The sequence below is a fragment of the Artibeus jamaicensis genome, unplaced genomic scaffold (assembly GCF_021234435.1).
Source record: "Artibeus jamaicensis isolate MK-2021 breed Jamaican fruit bat unplaced genomic scaffold, CSHL_Jam_final contig_468, whole genome shotgun sequence".
Taxonomy (NCBI): Eukaryota; Metazoa; Chordata; class Mammalia; order Chiroptera; family Phyllostomidae; genus Artibeus; species Artibeus jamaicensis.
The window spans coordinates 1640626-1655969 of NW_026521846.1; the positions used below are offsets into that span (position 1 = coordinate 1640626).

A 15344-nucleotide genomic window follows, 5' to 3' on the forward strand; every position below is an offset into this window, starting at 1 on the left:
AGGACTGAAGAAAATCCCTATCAGCTGCTATGAGGGGATCTCCACAAAGCATAGAAAAATGTGTGTAGTAAACTATCATTATCTATGAAAGAGAAGCTACAGTAAATATATGCATTTGCATATATTTATATTATGCAAATATCTGCATCAGGAGAATAAATTGTAAAATAAGAAAACTATAAAATATAAAATTATTATCTATGGAAAAATGATGAAATAGGGTAGAGTAGCAAGGCTAGAAGCTAGACTTTTAAAGATATCTTGCTTTGAAGAGGTCTGATTTTGGAAACTTGTGAATATTTTATATCACTATAAAACAAAACAAAGTTTTAGAATTGAAAGGAAAAGAAAATAAATGAATTAATGCATCCATTTTGAGGTATAACTCATAGAAAAAAACTATTCCCATTGACTAATAGAAAATCCCCTAAAGACAAGGAGAACTGCAGGGGAAGGTTCATAAATTCATTTCTATTACCAATCAGTAGTGTGGTGTTAGAATTATATTCTAAGACTGTTGTGTGTGAGTTGTAAGAAAATAAAGTAAGTAACTGTATTGCTGTCTTGAAGAGACTCTGTTTTTGACATCTTCAAAAGGAAATGTCAATATAAGATTGATGAGATCAAGGATAAACCCTGAGTCCCACACTTAACACATACAGAAGCATCACTATACACCTAGAAAGTATGTTATCTTTAAAAAAAAATAAACAATATACTTCCTGGCTGTAACCACTGACAGTGCCCAGAAGTCATGGCCAAAGCCATAGCAGAGAGTGCTCCCACCCTTGCTGGGGAGGCAAGTCCTGGGGTTGAGCAGCTCTGAGCCCCTTGTCATAATGGACAGCAAAGGGACACTCAAACACAGCCAGGGCTGACAGTAGGAGACATTTTGAGCTATGATAAGGATAACATCTATAACAGATCGAAACTCATGAAATATGTTAAATTCATACATTCCTATCATACTAAAAAATACAAAATATCTTCACTGGCCATCTTTGAAGGATGCTAAAGAACTACCTCATAATTTTGAACATTTGTGAAGAAAAAAAATTTTGAAAATTTAAAGAAAACTTTCAAAATTTTCTTCTGAAAAATTAAAATCAAGCATTAATCCTGTCTTTCTATAGAAATTGTACCTCAGGAGTAAATGGACTTGACAAAGGGCAGTTTCTCTTCATAGATCAGGTAATAAACAAAGAAATATTGAATTAGAATATCATCATTTTTACCACCTTTAACAAATTAATGTATTCAGGAAGTAATTGTCACACCTGCTAACTGATAAAAGCACCATCACCATCAGGAACCTGACTTTAAAACAAAAAAATCAAATTTACATTTGACAAAGCTTCTAGATTTAACTACCAATTTACAGAAGTTACATGGGACAAAGGGACAGATGAAGTAAACACCATGGGGATGCAATCAGCAAAATCCAGACTTAGGAAAATTCTACGGGACAAACAGCTTGGTTTCTTCCCAAAAAAAAAGAAAGAAAAGAAAAAAAGGCAGGGTACACAAACAGGCTATCAATACCAACTGAATATTGGTGACATTAAGAATTATTGTTATTATTTGTAGGTGTGATAATACTATAATGGTATATTCTTTTTTTAATTAATTTTATTTAGTTATTTTTCAAGTACAGTTTTTTGTCTATTTTTCCCTTCCCAGCCTCCCCCACCCCTTGCTCCCCACCTCACTTCCATTTCCACCCCCCTTAGTTCTCGTCCCTGTGTCCTTCCTATTTGTTCCTCCATATCCCTCCCCTTTTTCCCCCTTAACATCCCTTCCTTCTCCCCTCTGGTCAATATTCCCTTGTTCTCTATTTCAGTGTCTTTGTTTCTTTTTTTTCTGCTTGCTTGTTTGTTTTGTTGTTTAACTTCCTGTTAAAGGTGAGATCATATGGTATTTGTCTTTCAACCCCTGGCCTATTTCACTCAGCATAATGCTTTCCAGTTCCATCCATGTTGTTGCAAAAGGTAGTAGCTCCTTCTTTATCTCTGCAGCATAGAATTCCATTGTGTATATGTACCACGATTTTCTGATCCATTCATTTACTGATGGGCACCTAGGTTGCTTCCAACTCTTGGCTATTGTAAATTGTGCTGCTATGAACATTGTGGTGCATAGGTTCTTTGATATTGATGTTTCAGGATTATTAGGATATAATCCCAGCAGTGGAATTGCTGGGTCAAAAGGCAGGTCAATTTTTATTTTTCTGAGAAAATTCCATACTGTTTTCCATAATGGCTGTACCAGTCTGCAATCCCACCAACAGTGAACTAAGGACCCCTTTTCCTCACAACCTCTCCAACATTTGTTGTTTGTTGCTTTGTTTATGATAGCCATCCTGACTGGTGTAAAGTGGTATCTCATTGTGGTTTTAATTTGCATCTCTCTGATAGCTAACGATATTGAGCATCTCTTCATGTGTCTCTGAATGTTCTGTATGTCCTCCTTGGAGAAGTGTTTGTTCAAGCCCTTTTCCCATTTTTTAATTGGATTGGGTGTCTTCTTAGAGTGGAGTCGTGTAAGTTCTTTGTATATTTTGGAGATTAAACCTTTGTCAGAGGTACCATTGGCAAATATGTTTTCCCATACAGTTGGTTGTCTTGCTAATTTAATACTTTTCTCTTTAGCCACGCAGAAACTTTTTATTTTGATGAGATCCCATTTGTTTATTCTTTCCTTTACATTCCTTGTTCTAGGGGACATATCAGTAAAAAAGTTGCTGCGTGAACTATCTGAGATTTTCTTGCCAATGTTCTCCTCTAGGACTTTAATGGTGTTATGACTTACATTTAAGTCTTTTATCCACCTTGAATTTATTTTGGTGTATGGTGTAAGTTGGTGCTCAAGTTTCATTTTTTTGCATGTAGCTGTCCAGTTCTCCCAACACCATTTGTTGAAGAGGCTATCTTTACTCCATTTTATGTTACTGCCCCCTTTGTTGAATATTAATTGACTGTAGAGAGTTGGGTTGATTTCTGGGCTCTCTGTTCTGTTCCATTGGTCTATATGCCTGTTTTTATGCCAGTACCAGGCTGTCTTGATTACAGTGGCCTTGTAATGCAGTTTGGTGTCAGGTATTGTGATCCCTCCTACTTTCTTCTTCTTTCTCAAAAGAGCAGTTGCTATTCGGGCTTGTTTATGGTTCCATATAAATTTTCAAAGTGTTTGTTCTATGTCTGTGAAATATGCCATTGGTACTTTAATAGGTATTGCATTGAATCTGTATATTGCTTTGGGTAGTATGGACATTTTGATGATGTTAAATCTTCCAATCCATGACAAAGGTATATGTTTCCATTTGTTTGTGTCTTCCTTGATTTCTTTATTCAGAGCTGTGTAGTTTTCTACATACAGGTTTTTTACCTCCTTAGTTAGGTTTATTCCCAGATATTTTATTTTTGTTTTTGCTATATAGAATGGGATTTTTTTCTTGATTCCTGCTTCTGCTGATTCACTGTTGGTATACAGAAACGCCTTTGATTTCTGGATATTGACTTTGTAACCCGCTGTTTTGCCAAATTCATTAATTAGTTTGAGCAGTTATTGGGTAGAGTCTATAGGATTTTCCATGTACACTATCATGTCATCTGCAAACAGTGACAGTTTTGTTTCCTCCTTTACTATTTGGATGCCTTTTATTTCCTTTTCTTGCCTGATTGCTGTGGCTAAAACTTCCAATACTATATTGAATAGAAGTGGTGAAAGTGGACATCCTTGTCTTGTTCCTGATCTTAGTGGAAAAGCTTTTAGTTTTTTCCCATTGAGTATGATGTTGGCTGTAGGTCTCTCATATATGGCCTTTATTATATTGAGGAATGCTCCCTGTATTCCCACTTTGCTGAGTGTTTTTATCATAAATGGGTGTTGTATCTTATCAAAAGCTTTTTCTGCATCTATTGATATGATCATGTGGTTTTTGTCTTTGCTTTTGTTTATGTGATGAATTACATTTACTGATTTGTGAATGTTGAACCATCCTTGAATCCCTGGGATGAATCCCACTTGGTCATGGTGTATGATCTTTTTGATATATTGTTGGATGCGATTTGCCAATATGTTGTTGAGGATTTTAGCATCTATGTTCATCAGCAATATTGGCCTGAAGTTTTCTTTCTTTGTTGTGTCTCTATCTGGTTTTGGAATTAAGATGATGCTGGCTGCATAAAAAGAATTTGGGACTTTTCCATCCTTCTGGATTTTTTGGAATAATCTGTGGAGAATAGGGGTTATTTCTTCCTTAACTGCTTTGTAGAATTCTCCTGTGAAACCAAATGGTCCTGGGCTTTTGTGTGATGGGAGTTTTTTGATGATTGCTTCAATTTCTTTTGCTGTTATTGGTGTATTTAGATTTTCTGCTTCTTTTTCACTGAGTTTTGGAAGATTGTATTTTTCTAGAAATGTGTCCATTGCCCCTAGGTTTTCAAATTTCTTGGCATACAGTTCTTCATAGTAATTTCTTACAATCCCTTCTATTTCTGTGGTATCAGTTGGAATCTCTCCTCTTTCATTTCTGATTATGTTTATTTGTGTCCTCTCTCTTCTTTTCTTGATGAGCGTACTTAAAGGCTTGTCTATTTTGTTTTATCTTCTCAAAGAACCAACTCCTGGATTCATTGATCCTTAAAATTGTGCTTTTAGTTTCTATGTCATTTAATTCTGCTCTAATCTTGGTTATTTCCTCCCTTCTGCTTGCTCTGGGATGTCTTTGTTGTTGTTCCTCGAGTTCTTGCAGGTGTAGGGTTAGGTTGTTTGTTTGAAATGTTTCTATCTTCTTTAGGTAGGCCTGTATTGCTATGAACTTCCCTCTCAGGACTGCCTTTGCTGTGTCCCATAAGTTTTGGGTTGTTGTGAGTTCATTTTCATTTGTTTCCAGAAACTTTTTGATTTCTTCCCTAATTTCATTCTTGACCCATTCGTTGTTTAATAGCATACCATTCAGTCTCCATGATTTTGGGTGCCTTGGAGTTTTTTCTTTGGGGTTGCTTTGTAATTTCAGTCCCTTGTGGGCAGAGAAGATGCTTGGTATGATTTCAGTTTTCTTGAATTTTTTGAGGCTCGTTTTGTGTTCTATCATGTGGTCTATCTTTGAAAATGTTCCATGTGCATTTGAAAAGAATGTATATTTAGCTTCTTTGGGATGAAGGGCTCTATATATATCAGTTAAATTTCACTAGGGTGTTGTTTAATGCCACAATATCTTTTTTGATAATTTGTTTGGAAGATCTGTCCATTTTTGATAGTGGGGTATTCATATCCCCTACTATAACTGTGTTGCTGTCAATATCTTTCTTGAAGTCCTCTAAGATTTTCTTGATATATTTGGGTGCCCCTATGTTTGGTGCATATATTTTTACAATAGTAATGTCTTCTTGGTAGATTCTTCCCTTGAGTATAATGAAGTGTCCTTCTGGGTCTCTCTTTATGGCCTTTTTTTTGAAGTCTATTTTGTTCGATATGAGAATTGCTACCCCAGCTTTTTTTTCTTGTCTGTTTGCTTGGAAAACTTGTTTCCAGCCTTTCACTTTTAGTCTGTGATGGTCTTTTGTCCTGAGGTAGGTCTCTTGTAGGCAGCATATGTGTGGGTCATGCTTTCTTATCCATTGAGCTATTCTGTGTCTTTTGATTGGAGCATTTAATCCATTTACGTTTAAGGTGATTATTGATAGGTACTTATTCATTGCCATTTTTGTACCTGTGTTCCTCTCTGTCTCCCTCTTATCCTTCCTTCCCTTAAAGCAGCCCTTTTAGTATTTCTTGTAGAGCTGGTTTGGTGGAGGCATATTCTTTTAGGCTTCTTTTGTCTTGGAAGCTTTTTATTTGGCCATCTATGTTGATTGAGAGCCTTGCTGGGTAAAGTAGCCTTGGTTGTAGGTCTGTTTCTCATTACTTGGAATATTTGTTGCCATTCTCTTCTTGCTTGGAGTGTTTCCATGGAGAAGTCCGTAGCTAACCTTATTGGGGCTCCCTTGTATGTTATTTCTTTTTTCTCCCTTGCTGCCTTTAAGATTCTCTCTTTGTCTTGGAATTTTGCCATTTTGTTGATGATGTGTCTTGAAGTGAGCCTGCTTGGGTTCCTCTTGATTGGGACTCTCTGTGATTCCTGGATTTGTGAGACTTTTTCTCTTATCAAATTAGGGAAATTTTCTCTCATTACTCGTTCAAATACGTTTTCTATCCCTTGTTCTTCTTCTTCTTCTTCTTCTGGTATTCCTATTATTCGTATATTATTACGTTTCATATTGTCTTGCATTTCTCTTAATCCCTCTTCATTCTTTCTGAGCCTCTTTTCATTTCCTTGCTCTTTCTGTGAGATGCTTTCTACCTTATCCTCCAACTCACTAACCTATCCTCCGATTCATCTATCCTACTTTTGAAACTTTCTACTGTGTTCTTCAATTTGGAAATTGTATTCTTCATTTCCTCTTGTCTCTTGCTGATAGTTTCCATTTCCTTTTTCATATTGCTGTAGTTTGCAGAGAGATCATTGTAGTTCCCCTGTAGTTTCTGGTAGTTCACTGTGAGCTCTTTGAACTTCATAATAACCAGTGCTTTGAATTCACTTTCTGATAGTTGATCAGCCTCTATTTCATCTAACATTCTTTGTGAAGTTTCTGCTTTTTCTTTCATTTGGGGATTGTTTCTTTGTCTTCCCATTGTTTGAGACTTCTTGTTAGTCTCTGCTTCTAAAATTGATCTGTTCTGAAACCCTGTTTTTATGGTGTAAACTTCTGTGGTATGATCCTTGTGAAGTTCAGAGGTGCAGACTCCTTGAAGTTTCTTGATGGTCTTCGTCTCCACCTACACTCACGCTGGTCCTTGCGCTGGTCCCTGTGTTGCTCGCCTACCACTGCTGAATGTCCCGGCTCTAGTAGTCGCCTCCTCAAGCACCCAGGCCCATTACTATGGCAGTGCACAGAGGCTGGGAATGTCCCGGCTCCCAAATCTGGCTCCTCTGCCGCCCAGGGCCGTCACAGGGGTTTGGAATGTCCCGGTTTCCGTACCTGACTCCCCGGCCTCTAGTCCTGTCTCTATGGCAGTGGCACAGAAGCTTAGAATGTCCCAACTCCCATACCTGATTCCCCAGTGTCCAGTCCCTTCGCTATGGCAGCCGCTCAGGGACTGAGAAAGCCCTGGTTCCCGTAGCAGGCTCCTCTGCCTCCCAGGGCCATCTCAGGGGTTTGGAGCGTCCCGGCTTCTGTACCTGACTCCCCGGTGTCCAGTCCCGTCACTATGGCAGCGGTACAGGAGCTGAGAACTTCCCGGCTCCCATAGCTGGCTCCTCTGCTGGGTTACAGGGGTTTGGAGCCTCCTGGCTTTCGTACCTGACTCCTCAGGGTCCAGTCCCATCGCTATGGCAGCGGCACAGGATCTGCGAACGTCCCGGCTCCCGTAGCTGGCTCCTCAGGGTCCAGGCCTGTCTCTATGGCGGCGTCACAGGGGCCTTTGGTGTCCCAGCTCCTGCAACTGACCCTTCCGTTGCCCAGGCCGGTAGCTGTGGCCGAGAATGTCCCCGCTCTGGTTCCTGACTCCTCTGTCTCCCAGGACCATCACAGGGTCTTGGAGTGTCCGGCTCCCGTACCTGACTCCCTGGCTCCCAGGCCTGTTGCTCTGGCAGCTGTACAGGGGCCTCGGGAGACCCAGCTCCAGTAGCTGACTCTGCCGCCGTCTGCTGTTTCAGCATCGGTCACAATCTCTGGTCTTTTAATTTCATAAATGCTGGGTAACCGATGGTTTATTGTGCTGTTTCTCTATAGATCTGCCAGGATTTTCACCCATGAGTACAGGAGCTAGCATCAGCTCCATCTTACTCCGTCGCCATCTTCCCAGCATCTCCTATAATGGTATATTCTTAAAGAGCCTTTATTTCTAGAAATATATGCTGAAATGTTAAATTAATAAAATATGATGTTTAGGGTTTGCTTCAAAACAATCAGTGGCCACTGGGTGGAGCTTGAGGTGGGTAACAGATGAATCAAAACTGGCTCTGTGGCCCTGACCTGGTAGCTCAGTTGGTTAGAGCATTGACCCTGATCTGCCAAGATTGTAGGTTTGATCCCCAGTCAGGGCACATACAAGAAGCAAACAATGAATGCATAAACAAGTGGAACAACAAATCAATGTTTCTCTCTCTGTCTCTCTCTCCTTCCCTCCCTCTCTCACTCTAAAAACCAATACAATTTTTTTAACTGGCCCTGTGTTGTATGGGGTTCACTGCATAATTCTTCTGCTTTTTATGTTTGAAAATGTCCATAATAATATTGTCATTTTTTTCAGTACTGTGTATAGGTAAGTCAAATCAGAATTCTGCCTCCTAGTTGCCTGAGGGGTGGAAGGTACTGACCATCAGACATAACCTTGGACAGACACAGAGTAACTTCATGAATCCAGAGACTACTCTGGTTTATGTAGGGATCAGTCTTGGCTAAGGAACAAAGGCCAGCTGAAGAGCTGGAAACTGCTTAGAAGATAAGGTTCTTAGGAACTCTCTGAATATTGCTTTCTGTATAATATTGTTTTATGTTCATTGCCCTTTGTTTTCTAAATCAATGGTTAAGGCCATTTTCTGCTTCTTTCATCCAGCCAAGAAACACATAACTACAAATACTGGTGTTTGCTCCCAGGCAGCCCACAATCCATGTGTCCTCAGGCCAGTGAGGGAAGCTGTTGTGTTTAACTTTCCCCTTCCACACACAGGGAGTTCAGCTACCATCCCACACAGAGGCTCCATTCAGAGGCAAGGCACTATTCCCATTCACTAAGGCCTCCCCACACCCCAGCAGCAGCTTGATGCTCCCTCCCATGGAATATCTGCCAAGAGCCCCAGGATATCTTTGTACTTCCTTCTGCCCATCTATAAGATGACTTTCTTATCAAATACCTTCTGCCACCAATTCCCAGAGAAATCCCAAACAATAACATTTATTTTGGGGTGAACATCCAGGGCTGCCCTCCAATTAATACCATTGGGTCAAGACCAAGACTATGGAACATTATCAGGACTCTTCATCAGGGCCAGAGCCAACCTGGAGACCCACTGGTGAGAGCCTAAGTCTCCAGAATGGAGTAGCCAGTAGTGGGAAATTCATTTCCAGAACTATCCATTCATTCCATGAACACTAGCACCTGCTTTACACCACTCCCTGTCCTCTTGCATGCTCAGTCAAGAGAAGAAAACAGACATTAATAATGACTAATCTACTCAACTTTCAATCAATATTTACTGATACTGGTTTTCTACTAGGTCCTCATCTAGGTACTTGGAGCATAGTGGTGTTTGAGACAGATAACATTCTTTCAGAAAGATTGCAAACAAATCAGTATGCACAAAAAAGGCCAGGGGGTGGTAAGTGAGGGGGTAATGTGACAGAGTAGCAGGAGGAGAGCCACCTGACAGAGAGAGGGCTTAGAGAAGGGTTCTCTGAAGGGATGACTTTGGAGTTGAGCAAGTTTCTTTCCTGTCAGCACCCTGCCACACTTCCCAGTAGGTGCCCTACCAGCCACTTACCTGGTATGCCTGGATCAGGGACTGCACATCCAGGTGGTCCTCCACCAACTTGTTGGTCTTGGTCTGGCTTGAGACTGAGGGCCTTCTCTCAGGGACAACAAAGTAGAGCTGCAGCTGAGGCAGACCACAAGATGCTTCCTCACTGGCTTTCTGGAAGAAGCTGTCCTAGGACTGGGCAGAGGTACAAGCAAAAAAATGCCAGGTCTGAGCCTGGGAGGAGTTGAGGGTGGCACTGGTTTGGGCTCTGAGGAATGTTGGGTGTTCCTTCACCACCATAGCTCTCAGAGCCTTCCGAGGACCATGCCAAGAAGACCCCTCAAAACCAGTCCCCCACCAGGAGCCAAGATCTCTCCAAGACCCAGGAAGGTGGTGGAGAGGGTGGCTATAACTTGTGATCCAGGGACTTCAGGTATGAAAGGGGCTCCTACCCCTGGAGGAAATATGCTCTCACACATAGTGTGTGGGAGGAGACCTTTGCAGAGAGCAACTGGGCAGGCAAGCCCTCAACATTTTCAATGCATCTTTCTTTTGAATTAGCCATTCCATTGTTCGTAATTTATTCTATAGATGTAGTTGTACAGGTGTGCCTAAATGTATGTACATGCATGATCCTTCCCTACAGTGCTATTCATAAAAATGACAATGTAAAAGCAATCTAAGTGGTGATCAATAGGAAACTTGTTAAATAAATCATGATTCATTTAGATTCTAGAAGATTATGCTATCTTTACAAAAATAAGGTGCATTTATTATTGTGGATATGTTGTAAAGTAAACACAGCAGAAAAGGCTGTATGGTTTGCTACCATTTGTGTAGAAGCAAAAAGCAGATGTGCATGTGCATGAGCATATCCATGTTCTAGCACAACAAATTCTCAACCTTTTTCACCTCCTGGCACACATAAACTAATTATTAAAATTCTATGCACACCAAAAAATAGGTATAATTTTGACTCATTCACATCAGATGGCTATTGTTGTGTTGGCTGTTGTCACTTTTTACTTGACAATCTATGGGAAAAGAGGTCAGTACCCTGACTAAATAATCAGGTATTGCATGTTTTAAAAATTCTTGTGAAAGCCCTGGCTGGTACAGCTCAGTGGATTGAGCACAGGTCTGGGAACCAGACAATCGCAGTTCAATTCCCAGTCAGGGTACATTCCTGGGTTGCAGGCCAGTTCCCAGCAGGGGACACACAAGAGGAAACCATACATTGATATTTCTCTCCATCTTTCCTTCCCTTCCCCTCTAAAGATATACATTTTTTAATTTTAATTTTAATTTAATTTAATGTCATAAGTGTGAGACTGTGACACCAAGTTGAAGTCACTGTTCTAGCAGAACACATAAAAAGGCTTTCCAAGTCTCACACAGTACTGGTAGGAGAACAAGGTAATATGAGCCCTGTGGGAAGCAGTTTGGTAAAACCCATTAATATCATGTATAGAGATAATCTTTGACCCAACAATTCCCCTTTGGGATATTTCTTCTACAGATAGTTGCACACATGCAAGATCAGGAATATGTGAGATTATGCACTGTGGGACTGGTCATGACAACCAGAGGATGGAAATGAGCCAGATATCTGTCCATGGATATGTGTGTGGCACATTCACACAATGGAATATTATAAAGCTGGAAAAAGAACAATGAGCCTCTTGATGTACTGACCTGGAAAGAGCTTGGAGATGTACATTAAGTGAAAAAATCCTGGAGCAAAACAGTGTATGTTACATGTTACTTTGTATAAAGAGGAAATCTAAAATTATGTATGCAGTAAGTGTACCTGAAGAAATTTTCTGAAAGGACACAGAAACAGCTGAGAATAAATTGAGACAGACTGGTGGGAGTTGACCAGATATATGGATTGAGAGGGACCCTTTTTACTGTCTAACCTCATACTTCTTGTTTTTGGATTATGTGAGTGTGAGTAAAGAGGAGGGAGAGCAGCTTCACTTTTTATTTTCACCCTGTCGTTTGATTTTTTTTACCATCAGCAGGTATTTATTTTGTCAGCTCAATACATACCTAAACATGTATGCACCTAACTACATAACAAGATGCCACTTGAAGAAAGCAAAGCATGACAAAAGGGCAGGGGCTGGTCTTAGACCAGGTGTGGCTAAGCACAGCATTGCCAATACTTCTCAGGCCAACCCACTGCCCAGTAGCTGGTTCAGCAACAGGAAAGCAACAGACTTTCCTGATCCAACATGAGGACAGGGCTCTTTCACACATAGAGATGATGGATTGAAAGACAAAGAAACTGGCCCAAGATCACACAGCTGACAAATTGCTTCTCCCCTCTCCTGCCCCAGGAGCTTCCCTCCCACACAGTAGGCAGGATGGGGGTGCCAACCTTGTGGACACTCTGGGGATTTTTCAACCAGGCAAAATACATCTCCACATAACTGGAGCTGCCTCCAATTCTGCTGCTTGGAAAGATGGCCCAGGGCCCAGACGACCTGTTGGCACCAACTGAACATCTGGATGTCACGTGGGGCCAGAAGCCTTGAGGTCTGTGCCCCCAACTGGGATGGCAGCAACCTCAGCTGATTCATTCTGGAGAGAGGGAGAGGCATAAACCAAAGGACCAGGATGAAAGGAGGCTCTGGCTGCTACTCCTTCACTCATTTGTTATTTGTCAGTCCTACTAGGCAGGTGGCAGAGGAGGAGACAGTCTGCCAGCCCTCCTGGGTTCACTGCCTCGTGGGAAATCCCATCAAAACAAACTCCACCAACAGCTTTCAGCTTCCATGAGCTCCAGTCCATCTGTGCCCCACCCATGCCAGCCTGTGCTCTTGGCCTGCTGTTCCCCAAGAGCCTGGTGCAGAGAGAAGTATGACCCAGGTCCTGAAAGCACCCAGCCTAGGTCCTAGAGACCGTCAGAGGGTTACAGGGCACATGCATGCAGAACCCCCAATAAGGAGTAGGCCACTTAGCTAGCCAGTCTGGAATTCAAGCAGGGAGTCCTCCAGGAGCTGGGTCTGCCATGTCTGGTCAGGAAAATGCCAGAAGGGGTCTGGCTGAGCTGCACTATTTCAAAAGGCCCATGGCACATCTGGGTCTCTGTTCATTATGACCAAAAGTGACTGGTGACTTCTTTTAACTACAGTTCTGACCCACAGCACCTTCCCAGGCCAGAAGACTAATGACATGGGCCTGAACTACTGCACTTCACAGCAGAAAGGACTCAGACTCAGAGAAGGGAAGGGTACTAGGGACCAGTACAGGGTAAACTAGAAGGCAGGCCCCATGCCCATCTCTTGGCTAGAACCACTCTTTGGCTCCCATACCCTTCCCAGAGCTTACTCTCAGTACCAGTGCCTTTCAAAACAGCTAACAGCTCAGGGGGTATAGACAGGCTGGAGCCCATCCAGGTTGGAAGGAACAAGAACCTGGAGTTCATCTCAACCCCAGTATGTCAGCCGCCCTTTTCCAGGGAAAATTCCTAAGTAACAATGAGGAGCTTCTTCTACCCTCCAGAGGACAGGAGTTCTAAGCACCTCCTCCAATCCTAAAGAGCCTCCAGGGATCCCTATCAAGGCAAGTTGAGGGTTTACAGGGCCACTGAGGCTCCTGCTTCCCAGACCTTGACACCTCATCCTACACAGGACCTCTGTTCCCCCACCTCCACAACTGTGAGCACAGCCCCCTCCTCTGCCCAAGCCCAGCACTGTCTGGACATAGAACAGCTCCCCTGAATACTTGCTAATGCTCTTCTGGCCAAAAAATCTCAGCCTGTGAGTGAGGTCCAGCACCACAGCCACTCCACCAGAAACAATCCCAGAAGGAGCCTGGTTCCCTTTATACAACTCAGTGCCAGAAAATGTGCCTTTTGGGGTGTGACTGACTCCTAGGTCCTGCCTGGGCCTGGCCCTGAGCCAAGAGGTCTTCAGCCTGGTGTGCTCAACCAACAGGGCCCCTCTCCTACTTCATCAGCTCAATCAAGTCACCAGAGCCATCTGGCAGGGTGCTTGTACAAGGAGTCAGGCCCCAAGGCAGAATAAGGTACAGTCCCCCAAGGCTGTCCTCCATCTCTCCCTCCAAATTCACATGAGCCAAAGAGAAGGGGAGATGATCTCCTCAAGCAAAGGAAAGTGGGCTCCTCAGGCAACCAGCAGCAAGTCTAAACAGGAAAATTAAAAAGCAAAACTACATTCCAGTACAGAAAGGAAGAAGGTGGGGTCAGCTGGAACCTGAGCCCCAAGTACCCCACACTTCCTTCCCACATGCTGGCCCTTGAAGCTTCCAACCACATGGCCAGCCCCACCAGCCAGTGATGTCAGGCCCTACAGTGAAAGTCACTAGGGGCTGGCTTTCTCTGGAGCAGTACCTTTCCAAGTGCTGAGTGGGGGCTTGAGACATGGGGTCCCAACCCCTGCTCTACTTCTGACTACCCCTGAGGGGTGAGCAAATACAGGGCTACCCTGACCCAGACAGCCACTGGCCTAGAAGCTACTGGCCTGGGTTATCAAAAGAACCTAAAGACACAAAGCTCTACCATTTGAAACCAGACAGCAATACCGTCCATCATGGGGATAAAAATAAGAGCACACAATGAGCACTGATTCTGGGGCAGGTAACGTGTTCATTTAACCCTCTCAACAATCTCATGAGATAGGCACTAGGATTAGCTCCACTATATAAACAGGAAAACTGAAGCACAGAGAGGCTAAGCTGGTGAGTGATAGGGCTCCATGTGGTTCCAGAGTCTGTGCCCCGCACCCCCCCACCCCGGAGGAGTCAAGATACAAACCCAGATTTTGTTTGAACAATGCATTTTCCAAAGGCTGCAGCCAGAGTTCCTCTCTCTGCCAACACTGACCCCTACCCACACAGGGAAATGGAACAGGTCAAGAGGATAGTGACAAAGTCTGGCTGTACCCAACCTGGCTTGGTGCAGGACACTGTGTTTTGCAATGTACTGTCTGGGCAAGACACTGCTGTGGCCTTCACCTGGACTAGTAGGAGGGCAGTGAGAGAGCCACCCCTGCCACATCCCAGCAGGGCTTGAGGACCCAGGAGCCCTGGAGGGCTGGAGACAAAGCCAACCTCAGTACCTAGAGCCAGAGCCCCTGACAGCCCTGTCATGGCCTACCTACAAAGCAAAGGCGGTAGCAAAGAGTCAGGCACCCTGCCCATCCCCGGCCCAGCCTAGCTCCCAGTACATTACCAGGCAGGTTGCTCTGGGCAGCTCCGGGTGGGGAAGGGGTCTCTTCTTCAGGGAAAAGGTCAGTACTATCCCTACCCCTATCTTTAGAACAATTACAACGGCAGACATCCCAGCTCACTAATCCTCCCCCACACATGGCCTGGTCTGCACTGCCCTGGTGAGAACTGCTCTTCAACCCACTCACTGTAGAAATTAGTTCAGAGATCCCAAGAGGGTAAGGGCCCTCCTCAAGACCTTGAAGCTGGGCGGCAGCAGAGCCTGGACTCACATTCTAATTGGGGGAGCTTTACTCAGGCATAAACTTCAACTCTAGTTTTTTGAACCCAAGATAAAGCCCCAGAAGCAGACTCCAAGGTGGGAAGCAGGATAAGGAGGGTGTGCATATGTACTTGGCAAAGGTGGAGGGCCTGAGCTAAAGCCCAGAGAAGGGCAAAGTACAAAAGTACATGGGGCCTGTTCCAAGGCATGTGTGTGGAGAAGCTGCGAGGGTGGTCATGAGGGAGGGGTATCAGAGTGGGGCACTTGGGGACCTATTAATGCCCATTGCACCCTACTAGGATCTGTTGAGTAAACCTACCCCACCTCCTCCCACATCTCTCTGGAGGTGGTTGAAACACTTCCCAGGCTGGCTGTGACATCAGT

General features: G+C 43.4%; 1 protein-coding gene across 1 annotated transcript in view; it reads right to left on the reverse strand.

Annotated features, from left to right (window-relative positions):
• The window catches only part of OGDHL (oxoglutarate dehydrogenase L), a 30407-nt gene extending 18320 nt beyond the window's left edge, over positions 1-12087 (reverse strand). Inside the window, 3 exon segments of the mRNA XM_037143125.2 lie at positions 9527-9697; positions 11886-11999; positions 12001-12087. Coding sequence (XP_036999020.2) covers positions 9527-9697; positions 11886-11999; positions 12001-12087 — 372 coding nt within the window.
• Between the last annotated feature and the right edge of the window lie 3257 nt (positions 12088-15344).